Source organism: Mustelus asterias, chromosome 1, assembly GCF_964213995.1.
Source record: "Mustelus asterias chromosome 1, sMusAst1.hap1.1, whole genome shotgun sequence".
NCBI lineage: Eukaryota > Metazoa > Chordata > Chondrichthyes > Carcharhiniformes > Triakidae > Mustelus > Mustelus asterias.
Genome location: NC_135801.1, coordinates 192,788,213 through 192,813,392, shown reverse-complemented (window position 1 = coordinate 192,813,392; position 25,180 = coordinate 192,788,213). Strand labels below are relative to the sequence as shown.

At 43.5% G+C, this 25,180-nt stretch overlaps 1 protein-coding gene across 6 annotated transcripts in view; it reads left to right on the top strand.

The window, feature by feature from the left end:
- Positions 1–25,180, top strand: part of LOC144501121 (polyadenylate-binding protein-interacting protein 2-like) — a 104,021-nt gene that overhangs the window by 59,122 nt on the left and 19,719 nt on the right. For 4 of the 6 annotated variants that reach the window (XM_078224547.1, XM_078224522.1, XM_078224521.1 and 1 more), the window contains exons 2-3: positions 9,987–10,040; positions 10,465–10,617. In XM_078224547.1, the coding sequence (XP_078080673.1) occupies positions 10,038–10,040; positions 10,465–10,617 (156 nt within the window). In that variant the 5' untranslated portion in view covers positions 9,987–10,037. The remainder of the gene's footprint in view (positions 1–9,986; positions 10,041–10,464; positions 10,618–25,180) is intronic. The other 2 variants (XM_078224536.1, XM_078224525.1) reach the window with 1 other exon arrangement.

Below are 25,180 nucleotides of genomic sequence, written 5' to 3'. Positions count from 1 at the left end.
ATGAGTCCTCCTGACACTGCTGCCTTTTTTCTCACTTAATGGGGATGGGGTATTAGATATGCTGACTGCACTTAAAATGTGTAAGGCGCCAGGACTGGATAAGCTCACTTCAAGGATACTGCGGGATGCAAGTGTGGAAATTGCATCGGCACTGGCCGTGATTTTCCAATCCTCTTTAAATACAGGTGTGATGCGAGAGGACTGGAGAATTGAACTGTTGTCCCAAAATAGTTGTAAAGATAAGCCCAGCTACAGGCCAGTCAGATTTACTTCAATGGTGGAGAAGCTTTTAGGAACAATGATTCGGGACAAAATCAACAGTCATAGATTTGTTAAGGGCAAATCATGTTTAACTAACCTGCTAGAGTTTTTTGAGATAACAAAGTAAATGAGGATAATGCCTTTGAAGTGATGTACATGGACTTCTAAAAGGCATTCAATAAAATTCTGCTCAATAGACTTGTGAACAAAGTGGAATAAAAGGGATACGAAATTGGCTGAGTGACAGGAAATAGAGAGTAATGTTCATGGATATTTTTCGGACTGGGGGAAAGTTTATAATGAAGTTCCCTGAGGGTTAGTGTTTGAACTCATAGAATCATAAAATCACTATAGTGCAGAAGGGGAAATTCGGCCCATCAAATCTGCACTTACTCTCTGACTAAGCATCTTGCCTCCTGCTCTAGCTGATGTATATTAACGATCTAGATTTTTGTCTGAAAGACACGATTTCAAAATTTAGATGACTCAAAACTTAGAAGTATCGTGAACTATGAGGAGGACAGTGTTAAACTTGAAAAGGACATAGTTTGGGTAATGGGCAGACAAGTGGCAAATTAAACTTAATGCCGAGAAGTGTGGAGTGATTTATTTTGGCAGAAAGGACATGGAGACAACATAAAACAAAGAGCACAATTCTAAAGGGGAATCCAGGACCAGAGGAACTTGTATATACACAAACATTGAGAGCATTTGATAAAGTGCATGGGATCCTGGGTTTTATGAATAGGGGCATATAGTATGAAAGCAACAAAGTTAGGATAAACCTGTATAAAACACTGGTTCAATCTCAACTGGAGTATTGCGTCCAGTTCTGAGCACCACACTTTAGGAAGGATGTGAAGGCATTTTGAGAATGCAGAAAAAATTCACAAGAATGGCTCCAGAAATGAGGAACTTCAGTTGGAGAAGTTTGGACTGTTCTCCTTCGAGACAAGAAGGTTGAGAGGAGACTTGATAGTGGTATTCAAAATCATGAGAGGTCTTGGCAGATAGAGAGAGACTGCTCCTACTGATGGAAGGATGGTGAACCAGAGAGCACAGATTTAAGATGATTGGCAAAAGAAGCAATAGCAACATGAGGGAAAAGCAGTTTTACGTAGTGAGTGCTTGACACCTGGAATGGGTTGCTGAGAGTGTAGATGTAGATTCAATCTTGGCATACAAAAAGGAGTTGAATCGTGATCAGAACATGAAAAATTTGCAGGACTATGGGATAAAAGCCAGGGGAATGAGACTCGGTGAGTTCTTGCAGAGGGCCAACGTAGACATATGACCTCCTTTTGTTCTTTCACTATTCTATGATTCTATTCTATGTTAATTCGGAACTACTGTAAAACAGAATCAAATCATTTGGGCCAAACAGCTTATTTCTGTGCTGCAAATCTTACATAAAATGATGCAATACCTTATACTACAGGTAAAGTTAGCCAGATATTTACTGTGCAGTGAGAGGCAGTGGCACCATTTTTATTTCGATGGCAAGGTCACCTGAATGTTGATACAAGGAGCCCTTGCATGGGTTTGCACAAAAATATGTCAACATTGAATAATTCAACTACAGTAGTAGCTACAGGCTATGCCAAGTATTATTAGATGGCAAATGTATCCATTCTGCTTCAATGTTGTCTCTCCCTATTGTGTCTTGCTATACCTAATGTACTGAAGCAACTAATGTTTTTCTCCCACTTTGATGCGAGTGTCACTGGCAAGGCAACATTTATTGTCATATCTAATTGCCCTTGAGAAGGTGGTAGTAAGCCGCCATCTTGATCTACTGCTATATGTATGGTGTAAGTACACCCACTGTGCTGTTAGGGTGAGGAGGTTCCAGAATTTTAACTGAGTGACAGTGAAGGAATGGTGATATGTCAGGATCATGGGTGACTGGCAAGAGAACTTGAAAGTGGCGGTGTTCCCATGTATCTCCTGCCTATGTTCTGGCTGGTAAAAGTTTGGAAGGTACTGTCGGAGGAGCTTTGTCAAGTTGTTGTGACCCCTCTTGTAGATTGCACAAACTGGCAGCAGTTGCACAAGTGTATGCAAATGTTTAAGGTGGTGGATGGGGTGCAAAATCAAGCAGGCTGCTTTGCCCTGGCTGGTGTCAAGCTTAAGTGCAGTTGGGGCTATATTTTTCCAGGCAAGGCATTCCCTGGACTTGCTACAGACCAAGTACTGCAAAATGGGATTAGAATAGATAGCTGCTTGATGGTAAGAGCAGACACAATGGATCTAAGGCCTCTTTCTGTGCTGTAAAACTATATTACTCTAGATGGTAGATAGGTCTTGGAGGGTCTGGTGAGTTACTCGCCGCAGAACTCCCAGCCTCTGACCTGTTATTTCCACAATATGTGGCTAGTCAAGTTCAGTCCCCCAGGATGTTTGATAGTGGGAGGATTCAGCAATGATAATGCCATTGAATGTCAGGGGTAGTTGGTCCTTTTCTTTGGCAATGGTACAGTGGGGGATGTGCTGAGCATGAGATTACAGATTGTGGTCGAATACAATGCTGCTGCTGATGGCCCAAAGTGCCTCATGGCCACCTGGTGGTATTACATTTTGAAGAGCAGTTTGTGTAAGGCTCGTAAAACTGCAGTTAATTACATGGAAATTAGTGGTGATTTTTAAAAAATTCTTGCAATGTTGGCAATATGTTGGACTGATTCTAGTTTCCCTGAGAATACGGGGATGGACCTTCTCCCTTAATTGCCGCTTTGGCAGTTTCATGATGGTTTTGGATAGAGATTTACAAGGTTTTAATTCCAAACCTGTGAAGTGATATCAGTATGTTTCCCAATCTGGACAATGTATATTTGGAACATTGCTCCCATGATCCTGATGATCTTGCCCTTCCCTTTTGATAGAGGTCTTGAAGGCACTGTAAAAATAAACTTGGTGACTTGCTGCGGTGAATTTGTTGTGTGCACTGCTGCCACACTGTACGAGTGGTAGAGGGAGTCGATATTGAGCTCTGCGTCTAGAATACAATTAACTGAAATGCACTTGCATGGTGTTCTGGCTGCTATGCCTCTCCATGTGAGTGAGTGGTACATAGAGTTGTACGCGGACTCATCTGCCTTTATGTTCCCAATTGGGGAAGTTCCATGATGGATCCTAATTTTAATAATGCCATAATCCCGGCCTTGGGCAGTCTGGAAAATAAATTTTAGGGGTGCAGATGATACAGGCTTTCCGTCTGCTGAGACAAAGCCCCTAGATTCCCACAGTGGCAGGAAGTCAGTTAAACTGTTGTAGACATACATGCTGTCCATGTGTATACTGCTGATGAGGAGAACATGTCGGGGTGGCTGACCACATAAGCTGCTAAACGAGCAGCTGGAGCCTATCATAGAATCCCTGTGGTGCAGAAGGAGGCTATTTGGCCCATCGAGTCTGCAACAACCAGAATCCCACCCAGGCCCTATTCCCGTAACCCCTGCTAATCCCCTGACACTAGAGGCAATTTAGCATGGCCAATCAACCTAACCTGCACATCTTTGGCCAGAACATCTGGAGGAAACCCATGCAGACACTGGGAGAATGTGCAAACTCCACACACAAGTGACCCGAGGCTGGAATTGAACCTGGGTCCCTGACACTGTGAGGCAGCACTGTTGACCACTGTGCTTGAGCATCCATTTTATCAGGGAGCTTTAGCACTAATTCTACCAGGGGCTTGCCTCTGTCTTTCTCCATATATACGCCACATCCTGTCTTTTGGTGCCCATCCTCCTCCAACAATAATCTCTCCCCCAGTGTTAACAAAACGAAGGAGATTGGCATCGACTTCAGGAAGCGTAAAGGAGAACATGCCCCTGTCTACATCAATGGGGATGAAGTAGAAAGGGTCAAGAGCTTCAAGTTTTTAGGTGTTCGGATCACCAACAACCTGTTCTAGTCCCCTCATGCCGACACTATAGTTAAGAAAGCCCACCAAAGCTTCTACTTTCTCAGAAGACTAAGGAAATTTGGCATATCAACTCCGACTCTCTCCAACCTTTACAGATGCACCATAGAAAGCATTCTTTCTGGTTGTATCGCAGCTTGGTATGGCTCCTCTGCCGAAGACCGCAAGGAACTACAAAAGGTCGTGAATGTAGCCCAATCCATCACGCAAACCAGCCTCCCATCCATTGACTTTGTCCACACTTCCCGCTGCCTCGGCAAAGCAGCCAGCATAATTAAGGACCCCATGCATCCTGGACATACTCTCTACTACCTTCTTCCGTCCTGGAAAGTCTGAGGTCACGTACCAACCGACTCAAGAACAGCTGCTTCCCTGCTACTGTCAGACTTTTGAATGGACTTACCTTGCATTAAGTTGATCTTTCTCTACACCCTGGCTATAACTGTAACATTACATTCTGCACTCTCTCATTTCCTTCTCTATGAAAGGTATGCTTTGTCTGTATAGTGCACAAGAAAGAATACTTTTCACTGTATACTAATACATGCAACAATAATAAATCAAATCCAATCGGAGAATCCGTCTACAAATATTTTAATGGGTCTCTGCACCTCGGGTTTCCTTGGATCCTCCCCCATTTTGTTTTGGCACAATGGTCCCTTAGGATCATTTGTTTCCACTACCATACACTCATGGGGTTCCCCTTCATAGCTTAAGTTGTTGGTCAGAAAGGTGGGCAACTTGGTACGTTTTACCATAATGTCGCAGCCTGCAGCTTTAAGGTCCAGTGTGCTGTGTGGTTTTGGCTGTCCAAAAATTGGAATGGGAGTGGGGTGGGGGTGGTGGTGGTTCTGTGAAGATGATTGAGAGATTCAAGCTAATGATCTAAGCGAAGTGGTTCACCACCCAGAACACAGGCTAACAAGTGCTTCTCACACACCGAAAAGCCCTATTCCACTGGAGAAAGGAGCTGGGGAGCATAGGTTACCGGTCCGAATCTTTTATGGCGTTCCTAGAGGAACTAGGCTGCGAGTGCGGCAACAGCTTCCAAGGCAAAGGGAAGCTCTGGGTCAGATACTTGCAATGTGGGAGCCTTCATTCGGGTGTGCTTCAGTTCTGTGGCAGCTTCTGTGTGCTGCTCAGTCCATTCCTATGGGGCCTTTTGTTTAAGGTCAGACAGAGGGGCGACTTTATTGGCAAAACCGTAATGTCCCACGAAGCCCAGAAAAGAATGCAGTGAGCTCATATCTCTGGGAAGTGGCAAAAGGGCTTTGGCCTTGATGTGCTTCTTTTCTATCTCGTGTTTCCCCTGGGCTATCATGATTCCCAAGTATGAGTTCTGGGACTTCATGATTCTTTGGGTTTACCTTTTAATCCTCGGGTGGCACTGTTCCTTCAGTAATTCTAAATGTTCAGTTTTTATGTCAGTCTGTAAGAGGAGGTGATTACATATTAAGCAGGCCAGTCGAGAAAATGCTTCCAGCCTTTAGCCAATCTCTGGCGAAAGATAGAGAGGGAGCTGTGGAAACTCTGGGGCAAGCAAGGCCATGTGTGCTGCTGGCCCTGGAATGTAAAAGCAGATTTATACTGGCTTTGCCTGTGAAGTGGTATAGATCAAAATCTGTTGTTAATATCCAGTACAAAAATATTTCACTTGTGGGGCTTGTGGCATCATAGTCTTGAGGCTGGTTGCCATTGTAGGTGTTGTAATTTTGATAGCTTTATTTAATTCTCTATAGTTAATAGTAAGTCGCCGGTTTCCTAACTGGCCAGGTTGGTGAATTTGTAGTGGATGCCACAGGGCGCAGGACTCCCTGTTGCACTAAGTTGTTGATGATCTTGACTATTTCTCCCTCTTCCTGCTTCGGAAAGGTATACTGTCTCTGTGGTTTTAGGTCTGGTTCATCAACCACTATCTCGCCGGTCATGCGACCTCAGTCATGTTTATAGCTGGCAAATGTTTTTGTGTGTTTAGCCAAAATTGCCTGTGCTGCCAGGTCATCTGTCATCTGTGGGTTTAATCCTCATGTACAAACGCTTTCTAAATACCTGCCTATGGCCAGTTTTGCTGAGGCCTTATCAGTTTGGGACATTTGTCAAATGCAGCAGTTTGTTGGGTCGAGTGACAAATTACACCACCGCATAAGGATGGAGCCCAGTCTGCCTCTTAGTAGTAAGAACCTCACTAGTACTGCTGGGTGGTGACAAATCACGTTTCCCAATTTAACATCTAACGGGTTGTGTCTGCCCCCTCCCATAGATGCCCTGAGAAACCACTTCAGATGATCTTCCTATAGATGTGCCATGTATTATCTAAATCGCGGGATATGTTAAGCATAGCTCTGGATCCCATAGGAACTCGACGGGGTAGCCTCCTCCCTTGCCTTCTACCAGGGATTGCTCCACACTGTCCCACTTGGCACCGCACACCCACTATGGCGAGGCCTGGCACTGTCACGCTCTGGGGTGTGTATCCAATTGAAGAAGCACTGTCATCTCTCTCACTAAATTGACCACAGCTTGCCTTGCCAGTCCCTCTAGAGGCAGTGGGCTGTTCTTGTAGTGGCATTTGCTGACTGGGTGCCCTACAATCTCTAACAAAGTGGCCTGTGCACCCACATTTATAACATTTTCCGTGGTGGCCGCTGGGTCCCTATCTCTCACTGCAGGAAGGGCATATATGGTAGTCTCCCCTATTTCTGTCACTCCCTTCATTCCACCACACAGGACCTAGGTGTTGGCCTATGGGGTTGGGGGTATGCAGAGTTCAGTGCCACTTTTCCCACATTCACCTGATTTATCTTGCCTCCCTTTCTCTGTTTGGGATGCTCTAACTCCAGGACCTCTTTATCCAAGGCCTGGGTCCTCATCCTAAGTACCCATGCCTCGGTGTGTGAGACAAAGGTTCGGGTCCAGTTGGTTCTATGTGGCGCTGCGGCTCTGTCCATGTTGCCAAAGACTCTTGTGAACTGTGTCCACACGCGCCTGGTAAATGCAGTTGGGTGCTCTCCTTCCCTCTGCTTTCATTTATTCTGTACTTCCACAGGGACCCCCTATTACAACCTACTGCGGTCAGGATTGCCTATTCCGTGTCTGCCAAAATGCCTCCCCTACATTCTGGGACTGGGTAAAGTGGAATGGTCAGCTGGACTAAGACATTGTAAACTTAATTTCACCTCTTTGATGTCGTGCAGCCCATGCAGGATCGTATGGTGATACGTGTGATCAAAGAACGCAAAGGGGTCTGGTGACGGTCCGAATTCGGGGATTTTCTTAGCAATCTCCCAAAGCTGGGTGACAGGGAAAGGTGGTGTGCATGATAGGGCTATTGTTCTGACCATTCTGGCAGCTGGTGGCCAGAGGGTTCATCGGGATAGGAGGCTATACTGGGACGGGAGCGGGTGATGGAGGTTCAATGGATAGGGGTTTAAACGGTTCAAGTTGTTACGAAAAGTGAGATAGGGTTCCCTTTTCACTATTCGATGTGGCATACCTGTGCGCCTTCTCCTCCATATGCTCCTGGTCTACGATGTGGGTGCTATCCTTGAGATTCCCACAGTGCTGAAGATGCACATCATGTCCTTCAGTACTGACAATGATTTAAGTCTGTCAATCTCGCTCTGCCACTTCGGGTGATCAGCAGAGCAGGCTTTATTTTCTTTACCTGCTTGGTGCAGGACTTTGATCGCCACTTGCAGATCGTTACACTGTTCTGCAAGCTTCACCGAGATTCTCTGGGCAGCATCACAATCTCTGATCACCCCCTGCTGGTAGGTCTTCTCAAACTGGGCCTGAAACTGCCCCATGTATAGTAGGTTTGCTTGACTGTGGTGCTCCTGCTCCAGGAGCTTTAAATCCATTCTTTCTAATTCTAACCTAGCACCCTCTAACTTCTCATTAAGTCTAAGGATCTCTGTCGCTCTCTCCCTCTCCCCCCCCCCCCTCAACAACTTCTCAATTTCTCATGTGGCACTAAGTTCTTCTCTCTCTATGCTTCTTTAAATTGAAGATCTCCACTTCTTTACCGCGGAGCTGTTCCATATAACTAGCTATGTCTGTAGCTTTAACTGCTTCAGAAGCGTACGTCCCTAAACAAGGATGTACTTCCTCCCAACAATTCTGGCCCTTGGATCCCAGACCCGTTGCCGGTTTATCACAAAATTTTACCCGCATAGGCCACTTCTTTCTTAAATATTTTGTTCAGGTTTCCTCCCAATTCATACTACTGGCCATAGCGTATATTGTATCTTCTCCTCTAGGGCTTGTGTCTAAAAATCTACGGTTTCTGTATCTCATAGTGTAAGCACCTGGTTCTGCCCAATTTCTGGTCAGTTACCGTCCCTTTTTGGTGGGGTCTGATTTACCAGAGTATCCTTTTGGGTAGTAATTACTGGCCCACCCACGGAATGCCAATGTTGTGAAGTGAAAGGAGGGTAAATGTACTTTAACTAACCTTCTTCAGTTTGCAGTAACCCTTTTTAACTCCGGCACGGTCCACAGTGAGATAGACAAAGGGGGCAAGAGTCAGGTGAAGATCCAACACAACTTTATTGAATACTTTATCAAGGAAAAACAATATCTATCAGACTCTACTATTGTACTGTAATTAAACTCTATCAAACTCTATCAATCTCTTCACAGGACTCTTTCAGCAAATAGTCTTAAATCTCTAAATAAAAAGTCCCAAATTTACTCTAGCTATCTGCTTCTGACATGCGCTTCCTAGGATTCGCTACACCCTATTCACAGGTCCCTAATACTGTATTTGAACTGTTTGCCTGAAAAGACCAGTAATACCCATTCAATAAGGTTGGGACAGGCTATTCCTCCGTCTTTGAGGGTTGGCTGATGTTTCGGGATCTGCAGTCATCGTTTGGGTTTCCCCACCTGTTGAGGGCTGGTTATGGTCTTTGGGTTGTCTCATCTGGGTGGCCTTCTGTGCCTGGTCAGTCTGATGATGCTCGCCGTGACATATGAGGAGCTGGAGATGCTGCTCGGTTGCCAGTCGAAGGTGCTGTCTGGAGACACCGTTTAAGAAGGTGCAGAAACAGAGAGAGCTGGGGTTCCAGGTTGCTCCTTTTATTCTGCCGCTTTGAGCCCTTCTCGAAGATTCTGTGGCCTGTGTCCAATACCACCATCGTGTGGAGGCAGGAAGATCCAATGAGGTGACAGACTTGGAGGATACAGAACATGGTTTTGAACCTTCAACTGTTAAGTGCTGTCCATGTCACACTATGCCTCCTACTGTGCTGGGTGCCACCAAGTTTGCTTAGCATTTTTCTAACAAAGCAAGTTCACTGGAGGTGTAAATAACGGTTTGTTCTCGAACAATGTGACCGTTAGCACCTGGCCAGGCAGTTCCAGGCCTGCCCTGGTTTCGACAGGAAGTTGATAGTCCAAAGCCTGGCTTAGTGAAAACTGTATGTTGCAGCTCTGCTGTTCGCAAATTGCAGAGTCCGGCTAGTTTTAAACTTGGCTTCCACATTTTGAGTTTTTATCCATGCTCTTAAAAAAAACTCAATATCTCTAACAATACTGGAGATCATGGGTCACCTGACCACAGAAAGCTGAGAAATTGTAAAAGGCCTCGAGTCTGTCGAGCCATTTTCCTCTTTATCCAGTGTTTAGTAAATCTGGGTAGATCAGTAATTTTAAAAAAATCATACCTTTAAAAAGGAGCCATTATACCTTGGTGTTGGTGTGTTGCTTGGTCTGATACCCAGATTTTTTTCTCATGGTAGTGTTTGTGTCTGACTACTTTTCAATGGCCCAGCCCTTACGTTTGTTTCTTTACCTCTAGTGACTACCCTGGAACATCTTTTTCTTCTGATCATTTCAACAACTGAGGAAAATGGTGAGTCTGTCAGAAGAGTTGTGAGCCTTATCACATCTGTCCCTGCACCTTATGTTGCTGGGAAGTATGGGGTCAGGTCACGAGGTCTGTAGCATTACAACACACCCATCCAGAAAGTTTGTCTGTGAAAGGGTAGCATGTGTGCAACTCGCCTTTAACAAGAAACTTTTAAAATTGTGTTTTAGTGATCATTTAGGTATTGTGCTCCAGTCCGATGATTAGCTTTCTTGCTTGCTGCTACCATACTCCAGTTGGGGATTTACCCAACCAGCCTGCAGTATGTGCTAAATGCTTTGGTTTCTAATGACTATCTTGTTGTGCAAACCCACTATTTTCATAACACTCAATAATGGATTTAGGGTATTAGTGAACCAAATGTGACCCATCCTTAATCAGTCTCCATCTCTTGTGTTCTGCATTTCAGACTGATTCCTTAGACATGAAGGCGCCTAATATGGCAAACACGCCAGGCTCTGGGGCACAGGAGATTATCGTATCCAATGGACACACTGAAAGTGAGCCAAATCCATTTGCTGAGTACATGTGGATGGAGCATGAAGAAGAATACAACAGACAGGTAAGAGTGCACATTCAAGTGAATGACAGCATTATTTGATCAGTTATGGGAGTGGTATCTCTTATGTGGTTTTGATCCCTTTTATTCTATTGTGGAAACCATTCCACAACTATTTGGAAGCAAAAACAAGAAGGCAGATTACTATCTGAATGGCTGTAGATTGGGAGAGGAGAGTGTGCAGTGGAACCTGGGTGTCCTTACGTACCAGTCACTGAAGGTAAGCATGCAGGTGCAGCAGGCGGTAAAGAAGGCAAATGGTATGTTGACCTTCATTGCAAGAGGTTTCGAGTACAGGAGCAGGGATGTGTTGTTGCAATTATACAGGTCCTTGGTGAGGCCACACCCAGACATTGTGTGCAGTTTTGGTCTCCTTTTCAGAGGAAGGATGTTCTTGCTCTTGAGGGAGTGTAGCGAAGGTTTACCAGGCTGATTGCGGGGATGGGACTAATGTATGAGGAGAGGTTGATGAGGTTAGGATTGTTTTCACTGGAGTTTAGACGAATGAGGGAGGGATCTCATAGAGACTTATAAAATTCTAACAGGACTACACGGGGTGGATGCAGGCAGGAAGTTCCTGGTGGTGGGGGGAGTCCAGAACCAGGGGTCACAGTCTAAGATTGTAGACCATTTAGGACGGAGATGAGGAGATGTTTCTTCACCCAAAGTGTGGTGAGCCTGTGGAATTCATTACCACAGGAAGTAGTTGATGCCAAAACATTGAATGTATTCAAGAGGTGGCTGGCTATAGCACTTGGGGCAAATGGGATCAAAGGTTATGGGGAGAAAACAAGATTAGACTATTGAATTGAACGATCAACCATGATCGTGATGAATGGCCTTCCCCTGCTCCGATCATCTATGTTTCTCCTTGGCAATCCCTTCCCCCACCTTATCTTTTGAGAAAGTGGAAAACTAAGGCCCATAAGTTTAATTCGCAGTTGAATGGAATTGGGGAACAAAAGGTAATTGAGAAGTAATGATTATGTGACGGCAAGTCTCGGTTTTCAAAAGTTGTAGCTTGTCAGAAGAGAGGAAGAATTTGAGAAAGTAAGTTTGTACTGAAGGCTGATCAAGTGAAAAACCTAATACTGAACTTCTACACATGATGACTAATTATTGGAAAATCCCCTATAATGACCAAAGAATATAGGGGAATTGCAAAGGCACTCCCAATTCTAAATGTGATTCTTTCCCCGTGAACTATACAGCTATTAGTTACTGTTTAGATTCCTGTCAACAAAGAAAACTTTCGCAATCAACAACTTGGGAACAGGTGGTATCGTGGTAATATCACTGAATTAGTAATGTAGTTCAAATCCCACCATGGCAACTGGTGGAATTCAAATTCAATTAATAAAATCTGGAATATAAAGCTATCATCACTTGTTATAAAAACCCTACTGGTTCATTCATGTCCTTTAGGGAAGAAAATCAGCTGTCAGGACTCCAAACCAATGCTTTTGACTTTTAACTGTCCTCTGAAATGTCCTAACATTCAACTTGACCACAATGTATAAGGGCTATTAGGGATGGCAACAAAGAATAAAGAAAGCATGCTTAATGTAGTTGGAAAATGCTTTGCAGAGAGTATGGCGTTGGTAGAAGCAAGTTGGGTATAAAAATAGTCTTGAGGAAGCTTTTGGTAGTGAGGGGGAAGGTAGCAAGATTCAAACCAGCCAAGACAGAGGGGAAAGCACAGACCCGAGAGTCTCTAAGTTTGAAATATTGTGTATTCAACAGGCAGAGAAAACTTGTTGGGGTGACTGTATGAAATCATACAGCATAGGAGAGGCTATTTGGTGTATTATACTTGTGCCAATTCTTTGAAAGAAATTTACAGCATGTTTCACTCCTCTGTTCTTCCCCAGAGTCTGCAGACTTTTACTTTTCAAGTATTTATCCAGTTCCCTTTTGAAAGTTAGTAAAATCTGCTTCCAACAACTTTCAGAATTTTACAAAATTTTAAAAACATTTGCATCATTTTCCCTCTGGATTTTTTTAGTCAATTACTGTGTTCTCTGGTTATTATCAAAACCCCTCAAAATTTTGAACACCTTTGTTAAACCTCCCATTATCCTTCTCTGCTCTAAAGAGCACAATTCCAGATCTCTTCAGTTAACATAACTGAAGCTCCTCACGCCGGTGCCATTCTGCTAAATCTCCTTGGCATCCTTGCTGTGTATTCATGTTGTTCTTATTTGGAACAAGGACACTTTAGGAGATCGATCATGTGATGACCTGATGTCACCATCAGCCATTTGCGTAGGCAAACGGACAGTCTAGCCTAACACCTTGTAAGCCTATTCTTTAGCCTATTCTTTAAAAATACCATAACCCTCTCTAAAGGCTACACATCCTTAAAGTGTGGTCCCCAGGATTGGAAACAAACTTCAGCTGAGACCTAACCACTGATTTATAATGGTTTGGCATAACCTCCTTGCTTTTGTGCTCCATTTATAAACCAAGGATCCTGCATACTTGTATAACCTCAACTTCTATCTTTTCTTCTTTTTCCTCTCTACCCCCACAAAACGTGCTGCAGAACTGGTCCATAGAATTAGTTGTCTGGAATTAAGAATCTACTGATGACCATGAAACCATTGTCGATTGTTGTAAAATCCCATCTGGTTCACGAATTTCCTTTAGGGAAGGAAATCTGCTTGGTCTGGCCTACATGTGACTCCAGAGGCACAGCAATGTGGTTGAATCTTAACTGCACTCAGTTTAGGGATAATTAGGGATGGACAGCAAATGTCGGCCTTGCTAGTAGCTCCCAAATGCCATTAAAAAGTAAGAAAAAACTTAAATGGGCAATATTGAATAACTGGTATACATGTATTGGGGATTAGACTGTAATATGAACTTTGCTTCTATCATTAAAAAAATGGAAAAATATTCACTTTAGGATTGCTCAATAAGGTTGGCTATGTGTTATCTGCTGTAGAGTTTTGTGTGCTCCAATAGACCAGTACCTACCAGGAATCAAGATAAAATATGTTCTTGAACTTGTATCCATAAAGGTTCAGAGTATATTTGGCCTGAAATGCTTTCTGTATTGAAGCTTACTACTGGGTGCACTGGTTTCCAGGCTAACAGACCAGTCTCCTACAAGATGTTCTTTTAATTGGTGCTGCTCGTAAATTGAGGGACACATATCTCAATGAGCCAGCCTGCCTTGTTTTCAGTTAATACTCTGTGATCTAAAACAATTACAATAATAAAATTACTTCATTAAAAGTGATGTTAAACTTAAATATTTAATACTTAAAAAGTGTATCAGTGCTTGCCTCCTTAGCTACTACTTTCTCCCTTTCCCTCGTGATGTAATCCAAGTTGTTTACCTGCCTATTTATTTTAGCTTTACTTTCCCGCTATTTAATCAAAACTTATCTCCGAGACTATTCTAAAAGTGGGTTTTATTCACTGAAAACCAAAAAACAAGGATTAAATTCAACAAGGCCTCGGAATCTTGGTAAACTCAACACTTGAGATGCTCAACCAATGTAAAAATAACAATCAGCTTTAATTATATGTTAGTATATGGTTAATACAGCATAATTTATCTTGAGGTCTTGACTAAATTATTCAGTCTCCTGATCAGACTTCCCTTGAGTACTGTGTCCACTCCTGGCTGCCAAGAAACAAAGAAAGCATTCAAGCAATGTAGAGAAGAGACATAAGCCAAGTGTGAAAAGTCTGAGTTGTGAGGAAAGTCTAGAGAAACTTGGGCCTTGAGCTTAGAAAGGAAATATCTGGTGATCATGCAGAAGGAATGGAAAAGGCAAATTCAGAATATTACTTTAAATTAAGGTGCAAAATTAGGACCGGGGACCTGAATCCAATTAGCAAAAAGTATAAGGAAGTTCTTTACACAGTGATCCACACATGAAATAGAGTGCCAGATAGAGTGATGCAGGGAAACCCTGAAATAATTTAAGAAACATTTGGATGCACAGAAAGTCTCCATATAATCAAAATTTCACTCGTGTATCAAAGATTTAACTGTAGAGTTATTACCTTTGATGTTTCACAAGAATGTTTCCTGCTATCTTAATGTAGTTCACCTACTTGTTGGACTTTTTGCTTGATACTGGTTCACTGTTTGGCAAAACGTGTTCACTTTTTAATGCCATCAGACTGGTGAGGATTATTGGAAATGAGACTTTTTGACCAAAGTCAGTTATTGGTGATCAGTGTTCCAGAACTGTTCACTGAGTTATTTTAGTTTAATCTGGCTGTTGAAGGTGATATTGCAGCTCTGTAACAGTCTAGCCAAACAAATTCCACGAAGGCTATATGCTAGTAGTTTATTAAGACATTAGATGATCATCCCAAGTTTGAGAAGAATTTTGGAAAGAACTTCAATTGGATATTTTGTTTGTTTAACCTTCGATGAACTGGCTCAAGACTACTGAGCATTTCTGGCATTATTTCAGTGCCTTACTTTCTCCTGCTGGCTTTTTAAATAATGATCCCCAAGTGTCAGCTTGATTCAGTTGAGAGTGCTCGTTTCTTAGCAGGATGAAACATAGAAACATAGAAAACTACAGCACAAAACAGGCCCTTCGGCCCCACAAGTTGTGCCGAACATATCCCTACCTTTTAGGCCTACCTATAACCCTCCATCCTATTAAGTCCCATGTACTCATCCAGGAGTCTCTTAAAAGTCCCCATTGAGTTTGCCTCCACCACCACTGACAGCAGCCGATTCCACTCGCCCACCACCCTCTGTGTGAAAAACTTCCCCCTAACATTTCCCCTGTACCTACCCCCCAGCACCTTAAACCTGTGTCCTCTCGTAGCAGCCATTTCCACCCTGGGAAAAAGCCTCTGAGAGTCCACCCGATCTATGCCTCTCAACATCTTATATACCTCTATTAGGTCTCCTCTCATCCTACGTCTCTCCAAGGAGAAAAGACCGAGCTCCCTCAGCCTATCCTCATAAGGCATGCCACTCAAGCTCGATTTCGACTTCAAGACTAGTTCGTATAATGTAGACTGCCATTTTAATGCGGTTTTGAGGAGTGTTACGTTGTTTGAAGAACAAAGAAAATAACAGCACAGGAACAGGCCCTTCAGCCCTCCAAACCTGCACCGACCATGCTGCCCGACTGAACTAAAACCCCCTACCCTTCCGGGGACCAAAAGAACAAAGAAAATCACAAAGAATGAAGAAAATTTGAAGGAGCATCTTTTTGATGAATCATTAAGTCAAGACTCATATTTAACCATTGCACGGTGACAGTCATCAGATTGTTTGTAAACATAAGATGAAGACTGCACAAGTCTCAATTTGTCATGTACAATAATACCATGGGTCCAGATATTCTGTTCCCCAGAGAGTTGTACCTGGAGGTGCCCCAAAATATGCACTGGGGGACCTGTATGTAAAAGATTGTGATCCTTTTCAAAAGCATTGTCTTGTCGTCCTGACCAACACTCATTCCTCAGAAAAAAAGTTAATTTTGCTATTTATTTATCATTGTTTGTTGGACCTTGCTTTGTGTAGATTGACAGATGAGTTTGCCTTACGAGTAAAATTGACTACGATTGAAGAGTTATTATGAAAGATGAGATGAAGATGCTTTATTCTAGAATTGGTTTTAATCCTTAAAACTTTTCCTACGTAAATATTCTGCTAAGACAGCCAGAACCTTCTGAAGTCTCCAATTTTAAATTGGAGTTTTGAAGAATTCCGAGCGCAGGGTAGTTGCCCAACGGAAGTTGAAACATTGAAAATAGAAGCAGGAGTCGGCCATTCGGCCCTTCTGGCCTGCTCCACCATTCATTTTGACCATGGCTGATCATCGAATTCAATATCCTGATCTCGTCTCTCCTTTCTTTCCTCTGGTCCTCTTCCTCTCTCCCCCTCCACCCCCCACCCCCAATATCCCATGATCCCTTTGGCCCAAATTGAAACTTCAGTGCAGTCCTTGCATGGGGACTTCTGAGGGTTCCCCTCCAGTGCATATATTGGAGTACCGCCAGGTACGACTCTCTGAGGAATGCAATATCTTGGTCCGTGGTACTGTACATGACAAATTGAGACTTGTGCAGTCTTGATCTTGTGTTTTCAAACAATCTGACAGTCCATAAAACAGTAAAAAATCAAAGCTCCCTCTATTAACACAAACATTAAAAATTAAGTGAACTGGAGATCTTAAGTTACAATCTAATTTTGTTGCTTCTTTTGTTTAGCACCATACCTTTGCAGTAAAACTCAAATTATGTAACCATGTATAATTATACTGTCACAAACAAAAGGTTACTGATGAATGATGTAACACAGCTAAGGAGGTACTAGTGATTTAATGAATGAACAAAACGCCTGCCATTATGAGATCCTAAGAACGCTGACACCAACATTTTGTTTCAAAACATCTGCAGGCACCAGCAAGTTTAAATTTATAGAGCAGGAGATAGTTGTGATTTTTATTTGTTCCCTGGATGTGCTTAACTGGCAAGCCTACATTTGCTACTCTATTTCCTTGCAAAGGTAGTGGTAGGACTTTTCCTGCAATGTTCCAAGTGCTGAGGATGCTCCTACCATGGAGCTAGGTAAGGAATCCCAGGACATTGGCTCAGTGACAATGATGGAAATTGGAACAAAACTCGATATTCCAACAATATTGCTGCTTTGCCCTCTGTTAGAGGTTGCAGAGAAGCAACGTTAAATCGAAGTATCTAATCAGTTCTTCAGTGCATCTTGTCAATTATGCATACAATCCTTTAGCTGCGGTGCCATTGGGACAGATCTAGTAAACTGTTCCATCCTGGATGGTGTGGAACTTCTTGTGTTGCACCCATTCAGATGAGTGACAAGAATTCCATTATATTCTTAATTTGAGCCTTGTAGATGTTGGAATGTTTGCAGGTTTCAGGAGGTTAGACATTGGTTGTAGACTTACCTGGCCCCTGCCCTAATCTTGTAGCTACAGTGTTGTTATGGCCAATTAGCAACATAGACAATAGGATCAAAAGGAAGTCACTCGGGCCTTCAAGTCTGCTCCATAATTTGATGTGATCATGGCTGAACCCCTATCTGAAATAATAGTGTTGCACACTCCCCAGACCGCTTGATGCCCTTAGTGGCTAGAAATCTATCCATTCTCTCCCCCCCCCCCCCCCCCCCCCACCCACACACACACACACACACACACACACACACACACACACAAACGTTGATGTTAGGAGACTCTAAGATGACAGCATTGAAGGTCAAAAGGGAGTGCCTGGAACCTTTGTAGTGCAAATGTTATTTATCAGCACAAGCCTCGATGCTAAACAAGTCCTGCTATAGGCTGATATTGGCTGCTTATTTGTGGGTTAATAGGGAAAAATCAAAGATGTGGGGCTAAATTAACTTATTTGGAGTTAATGCAAAGTAAATATATTTGCAGAATTTGCAGACAACACAGGAAGTCAAGACAAAGTGGATTTTGTGTGGTTGTGGCGCATTTATTAACATGGGGATTTGGAGAATATGAAGCGCCACCTGATGGATAAATCTACAGCTACAGGCTTTGCTGTCACAAGTGATGGCCAAATAGAAAATGTGTGACATAAGTAGTAAATATATCTGAGTCATTTTCCCCATGACTTTGTACACCAAGTTGGGGATCATGTACCAACCGACTCAAGAACTGCCTCTTTCCTGCTGCCATCAGACTTTTAAATGGACCTACCTTGTATTAAGTTGATCTTTCTCTGCACCCTAGCTATGACTGTAACACTATATTCTGCACCCTCTCCTTTCCTTCTCCCCTATGTACTCTATGCATGCAAAGCATACCATTCATAGTGCACAAGAAACAAAACTTCACTGTATCCCAGTACTTGTGACAATAATAAATCAAATCAAGTCAAGACTAAGTGCAGTTTTCATTATTGAGAGAAGGCTAATTAGACAGGTAAACAAAAGTAATCCATTTCCCATTGTTAAGTCCTTATCTTTCTTCAACATGTCATCTCTGCGGTGAGTAACTTGCCTCCTGACTCCCCAAGCCTGTCCACCATCTACAAGGTATAAATCAAGAGTGTGATGCAATACTCTCCACTTGGACACTTGACCAGGGAAATGAGGAGGTATTGATGGGCTTAAAAACGGACAAATCCACAGGCCTGGATGAATTGCATCCCAGGTTGCTGTGGGAGGCGAGGCAGGTACATGCAGAGGCTTTGACGCAAATTTTTAATTCCTTTCTGGCCACGGCACAAGTGCCAGTGGACTGGAGGACAGCTAATGTGGTTCTACTTTTCGAGAAGGGTGGTAGAGATGAACCACGGAATTACTGATCGGTGCGTCTCACATCAGTGGTAGGGAAACTATTGGAGGAAATTCTGAAGGACAGAATTAATCTCTACTTGCAAAGGCATGGATTGATTAGGAATAGTCAGTATGGCTTTGTCAGAGGGGGTTCATACCTAACAAATTGAATTTTTGGAAAATGTGATCGAGTATGTGGATGAGGGAAATGCAGTTCATGTGGTTTATATGGATTTTAGCAAAACCTTTGACAAGGTCCCATATGGGAGACTGATTGAGAAGGTTGAAGCACGTGGAATTCAGGGAAACCTGACAAGATGGATCAGAAACTGGCTCAGTAATAAGATGTGGAGATGCCGGCGTTGGACTGGGGTAAGCACAGTAAGAAGTCTCACAACACCAGGTTAAAGTCCAACAGGTTTATTTGGTAGCAAATACCATAAGCTTTCGGAGCACTGCTTTTCTTTTAACGTCAGTGCTCCGAAAGCTTATGGTATTTGCTACCAAATAAACCTGTTGGACTTTAACCTGGTGTTGTGAGACTTCTTACTGTTCAGTAATAAGACACAGAGGGTGGTGGTAGAAGGCTGTTTGAGAGACTGGAGGCCGGTGTCCAGTGGAGTAGCACACGGTTCAGTGCTGGGTCCCTTATTGTTTATGATAGACATAAATGATGTGGATGGGAATGTGAGGGGAACGATGAGCAAGTTTGCAGATGTAAGTTTGGAGCTGAAAGAAATCAGCAACAGTAGAGAAATGCTTTTGGGGAAATTGAAGGTGGATAATTCTCCAGGTCCTGATAATCTTCATCCTAGAGTACTTAAGGAAGTGGCCCTGGAAATAGTAGATCCATTGGTAGTTATTTTCCAAAATTCTTTGGACTCTGGAATAGTTCTACAGATTGGAGGGTAGCTAATATAAGCCTGCTATTCAAAAAGGGAGGTAGAGAGAAAACGGGGAACTATAGAGCCTAACATCAGTACTGGGGAAGTTGCTAGAGTCTATTATCAAGGATTTCATAACTCAGCATTTGGAAGGCAATGGTATAATCAGACAAAGTCAGCATGGATTTACAAAAGGGAAATCTTGCTTGACGAATCTATTGGAATTCTTGGAGAAAGTAACCAGTAGAGTTGACCAAGGAGAAACAGTGGACGTGGTTTATTTAAACTTTCAGAAGGCTTTCGACAAGGTCTCACATAACAGATTACTATGTAAAGTTAAAGCACATGGGATTGCAGGTAATATCTTGAGATGGATAGAAAGCTGGTTTGCAGATAGGAAGCAAAGAGTTGGCATAAATGGGTATTTTCCTGATTTGGCAGTCAGTGACTAGTGGTGTTCCACAGGGATCTGTGCTAGGACCCCAACTGTTCACATTATATATTAATGATTTGGAAGAGGGACCTGAATGTATTATCTCTAAATTTGCAGATGATACAAAGTTGGGTGGGAGGGTGAGCTGTGAGGAGGATGCAGAGATGCTTCAGTGTGATTTGGACAGGCTGAGTATGTGGGCATCTGCATGGCAGATGCAGTATAATGTGGATAAATGTGAGGTTATCCACTTTGGTAGCAATAATAGCAAGACATTATTACTTGGGTGGATGTAAATCGAGAGAGGTGGATAGATACTCAGCGAGACATTCGTGTCCTCATGCATCAGTCACTGAAAGTAAGCGCGCAGGTACAGCTGGCAGTAAAGGCAAATGTTTTGTTGACATTCATAGTGAGAGGATTTGAGTATAGGGATGTTTTGCTGCAATTTCGTTGGTGAGGCCACACCTGAAGTATTGTGTGCAGTTTTGGTGTCCTTATCTGAGGAAGGATGTCCTTACTACAGAGGGAGTACAGCGAAGGTTTACCAGGCTGATTCTTGGGATGGCAGGCCTGTCATATGAGGAGAGACTAAGTCAGTTAGGATTATATTCACTGGAGTTTAGAAAAGTGAGAGGGGAGTTCATAGAAACTTATAAAATTCTAACTGGGTTAGACAGGGTAGAATCAGAAATGTTCCCAATGGTGGGGGAGTCCAGAACTAGGGGTCATAGCTTGATGATAAGGAGGATAAGAGGTAAACTTTTCACAACTGAGGTGAGGAGAAAGTTCTTCACCCAGAGGGTGGTGAATGTGTGGAATTCACTACCACAGAATGTAGTTAAGGCCAAAACGTCTGATTTCAAGAAGAAATTAGATAAAGCTCTAGGGGCTAAAGGGATCAAGGGACATGGGGGGGAAGAGGGATCAGGATATTGAATTTGATGATCAGCCATGACTAATGAATGGCAGAGCAGGCTCGACAGGCCGAATGGTCTGTGCCTGCTTCTAGTTTCTATGACACAAAGATTAATAGTGAAGAAGAAGGTCGTAGTTTCCAGGAAGATGTAGATGAGTTGGTCAGACGGGCAGTGGCAGATGGTATTGAACCCTGATAAGCGCAAAGTGATACACTTTGGAATAAGATAAGGGAGTATTTTAATGAATGGCAAGACAATAGGAAACTCAGAAGAATAGATGGATCTTGCAGTACTTATTCACAGATCCTTGAAGGCGGCAGAGCAGGTGAATAGAGTAGTTAAGAAGGCATATGGGGCACTAGCTTCCATCAAAGAACAAAGAACAGTACAGCACAGGAAACAGGCCCTTCGGCCCTCAGTACCTGTGCCGCTCATTGGTCCAACTAGACCATTCGTTTGTATCCCTCCATTCTCAGACTGCTCATGTGACTATCCAGGTAAGTCTTAAACAAAGCCAGTGTGTCTGCCTCCACCACCCTACTTGGCAGCGCATTCCAGGCCCCCAACACTCTCTGTGTAAAAAACATCCCTCTGATATCTGAGTTATACCTTGCCCCTCTCACCTTGAGCCCGTGACCCCTCGTGATCGTCGTCTCTGACCTGGGAAGAAGCTTCCCACTGTTCACCCTATCTATACCCTTCATCATTTTGTACACCTCTATTAGGTCTCCTCTCATTCTCCGTCTTTCCAGGGAGAACAAGCCCAGTTTACCCAATCTCTCCTCATAGCTAAGACCCTCCATTCCAGGCAACATCTTGGTAAACCTTCTCTGCATTCTCTCTAAAGCCTCCACGTCCTTCTGGTAGTGCGGCGACCAGAACTGGACGCAGTACTCCAAATGTGGCCTAACCAGCGTTCTATACAGCTGCAACAACAGACTCTAGCTTTTATACTCTCTACCCTGTCCGATAAGGGCAAGCATACCATATGCCTGCTTCACCACCTTCTGCACCTGTGCTGCCACCTTCAAGGATTTGTGGACTTGCACACCTAGATCCCTCTGTGTTTCTATACTCTTGATGGCTCTGCCATTTATTGTATAACTCTCCCCTACATTAGTTCTTCCAAAATGCATCACTTCGCATTTATCTGGATTAAATTCCATCTGCCATTTCTCTGCCCAATTTTCCAGCCTATCTATACCCTGCTGTATTGTCCGACAATGTTCATCGCTATCCGCAAATCCAGCCATCTTCGTGTCATCTGCAAACTTGCTGATAACACCAGTTATACCTACTTCCAAATCATTTATATATATATATATATCACATTTAGCAGAGGTCCCAGTACAGAACCCTGCGGAACACCACTGGTCACAGACCTCCAGCCGGAAAAGGACCCTTCGACTGCTACCCTCCTGTGGCCAGGCCAGTTTTCTACCCATCTAGCCACCTCTCCTTGTATCCCATGTGCCTTAACCTTCTTAACCAACCTGCCATGAGGGACTTTGTCAAATGCCTTACTGAAATCCATATAGACGACATCCACGGCCCTTCCTTCGTCAACCGTTTTTGTCACTTCCTCAAAAAACTCCACCAAATTTGTAAGGCACGACCTCCCTCTTACAAAACCGTGCTGTCTGTCACTAATGAGATTGTTCCGTTCTAAATGCACATAGATCCTGTCTCTAAGAATCCTCTCCAACAACTTCCCTACCACGGATGTCAAGCTCACTGGCCTATGATTACCCGGGTTATCCCTGCTACCCTTCTTAAATAACGGTACCACATTCGCTATCCTCCAATCCTCAGGGACCTCACCTGTGTCAGGATCTGTTGTGGCATAGAGTAAAAGAGCAAGGAAATTACATTGGAGCTGTACAGAATGTTGGTTAGGAGTAGTTTGTGCAGTACTGGTCACTTCACTATAGGAAGGATGTGATTGCACTGGAGGGGGTACAGAGGAGATTCTCCAGGATGTTGCCTGGGATGGAGCATTTGAGATATAAGGAGAGCACTATAACAATGGCACAGTGGTTAGCACTGTTGCACCACAGTGCCAGGGACCCGGGTTCCATTCCAGCACCATTCACAACTCCTCAGATAGTGAAGCAGTTCATACGCAAATGAGGCAAGACCTGGACAATGTCCAGGCTTGGCCTTGACAGGCGGCAAGTAACGTTCATGTCACAAATACCAGGCAAAGACCATCTCAAACAAGAGAGGATCTAACCATCGCCCCTTGACTTTCAGTGGCATTACCATTGCTGAATTCCCCATATCAACATCCTGGGGATTACAATTGACCAGAACTGGACTAGCCATATAAATACTGTGGCTACTAGAGCAGGTCAAAGGCTAGGAATCCTGTGGCGAGTAACTCTTGTCCTGAGCTCCTCCAAAGTCTGTCCACCATCTACAAGGCACAGGACAGGAATGGAATACTCTCCATTCGCCTGGATGAGTGCAGCTCCAACAATACTCAAGAAACTCGACACCATCCAGGACAAAGCAGCCCGCTTGATTGCTGCCCCTTCCACAAATATTTAATCCCTCCAACAGCGGCAAACAGTGGCATCTGTGTTTACCATTCTGCATGAGCGGCACGGTGGTTCGCACTGCTGCTTCACAGCACCAGGGACTCTGGTTTGGGTTACTGCACGTTCTCTCTGCTTCTGCATGGGTTTTCTCCGGGTGCTCCAGTTTCCTCCCACAGTCCAAAAGGTGTGCTGGTTAGGTGCATTGGCCATTCTAAATCCTCCCTCAGTGTACCGGAACAGGTGCAGAGTATGGCGACTAGAGGATTTTCACAGTAACTTCATTGCAGTGTTAATGTAAGCATACTTGTCACCAATAAATACACTTAATAAACTTAAACTTGCAACAACTCACCAAGGTTCCTTAGGCAGCACTTTCCAAACCCGTGACCACCATCTGGAAGGACAAGAGCAGCAGATACCTGGGAACATCACCATCTGGAGGTTCCCCTCCAAACCACTCACCATCCTGACTTGGAAATATTTCACTGTTCCTTCACTGTCACTGGGTCAAAATCCTGGAATTCCTTCCCAAACAGCACTGTGGGTGTACCTGCACCTCAGTGAATGCAGCAGTTCAAGAAGTCAGCTCATCATCACTGTCTGTAGCGCAACTAGAGATGGACAAAAAGTACCAGCCTAGCCAGAGGCACCCACATCCCGCAAATGAATTTTAAAAATATGGGAAATGGTAATTAGGCCATGAAGGAAGAGCTAGAGTGTTCAAATCCTAGAGTAAATCAGCAGGTAAACCTCGAGGTTCATAAAATAATAAAACAAAACTAAAGGCTCTGAAACTGAATGCACGTAGCATGTGTAAGAAAATAAATGATCTAATGGCTCAAATAGAAATAAATGAGTGTGATCTGATAGCCATTACAGAATCATTGCTGCAGGACCTGAATATTGACGGGTACATGACATTTCGGAAGGACAGGAAGCAAGGGAAAGGTGGAGGGGTGGCGCTGTGAATTAATAATGGAATTAGCACATTAAGGAGGGATGATCTAATTTCCGGAAACCAGAATATAGAAGCAGTTTGGGTAGAGTGGCCTAAAGGCCACCTAACAGTACCTGCACAACTGGATGGAGCATGAAGAAAGAAATGAAGTATGGTGTCAGCAAGGTATGGTGATAATCATGGGAAATTTTAATTTGATTTGATTTATTATTGTCACATGTATTAGTATACAGTGAAAAGTATACTGTTCATAGAGAAGGAAACGAGAGAGTGCAGAATATAGTGTTACAGTCATAGCTAGGGTGTAGAAAAAGATCAGCTTAATACGAGGTAGGTCCATTCAAAAATCTGATGGCAGTAGGGAAGAAGCTATTTTTGAGTTGGTTGGTATGTGTCCTCAGACTTTTGTAACTTCTTCCCGATGGAGGAAGGTGGAAGAGAGAATGTCCAGGGTGCGTGGGATCCTTAATTATGCTGGCTGCTTTTCCGAGGCAGCAGGAAGTATAGACAGAGTTGATGGATGGGAGATTGGTTTGCATGATGGACTGGGCTTCGTTCACAG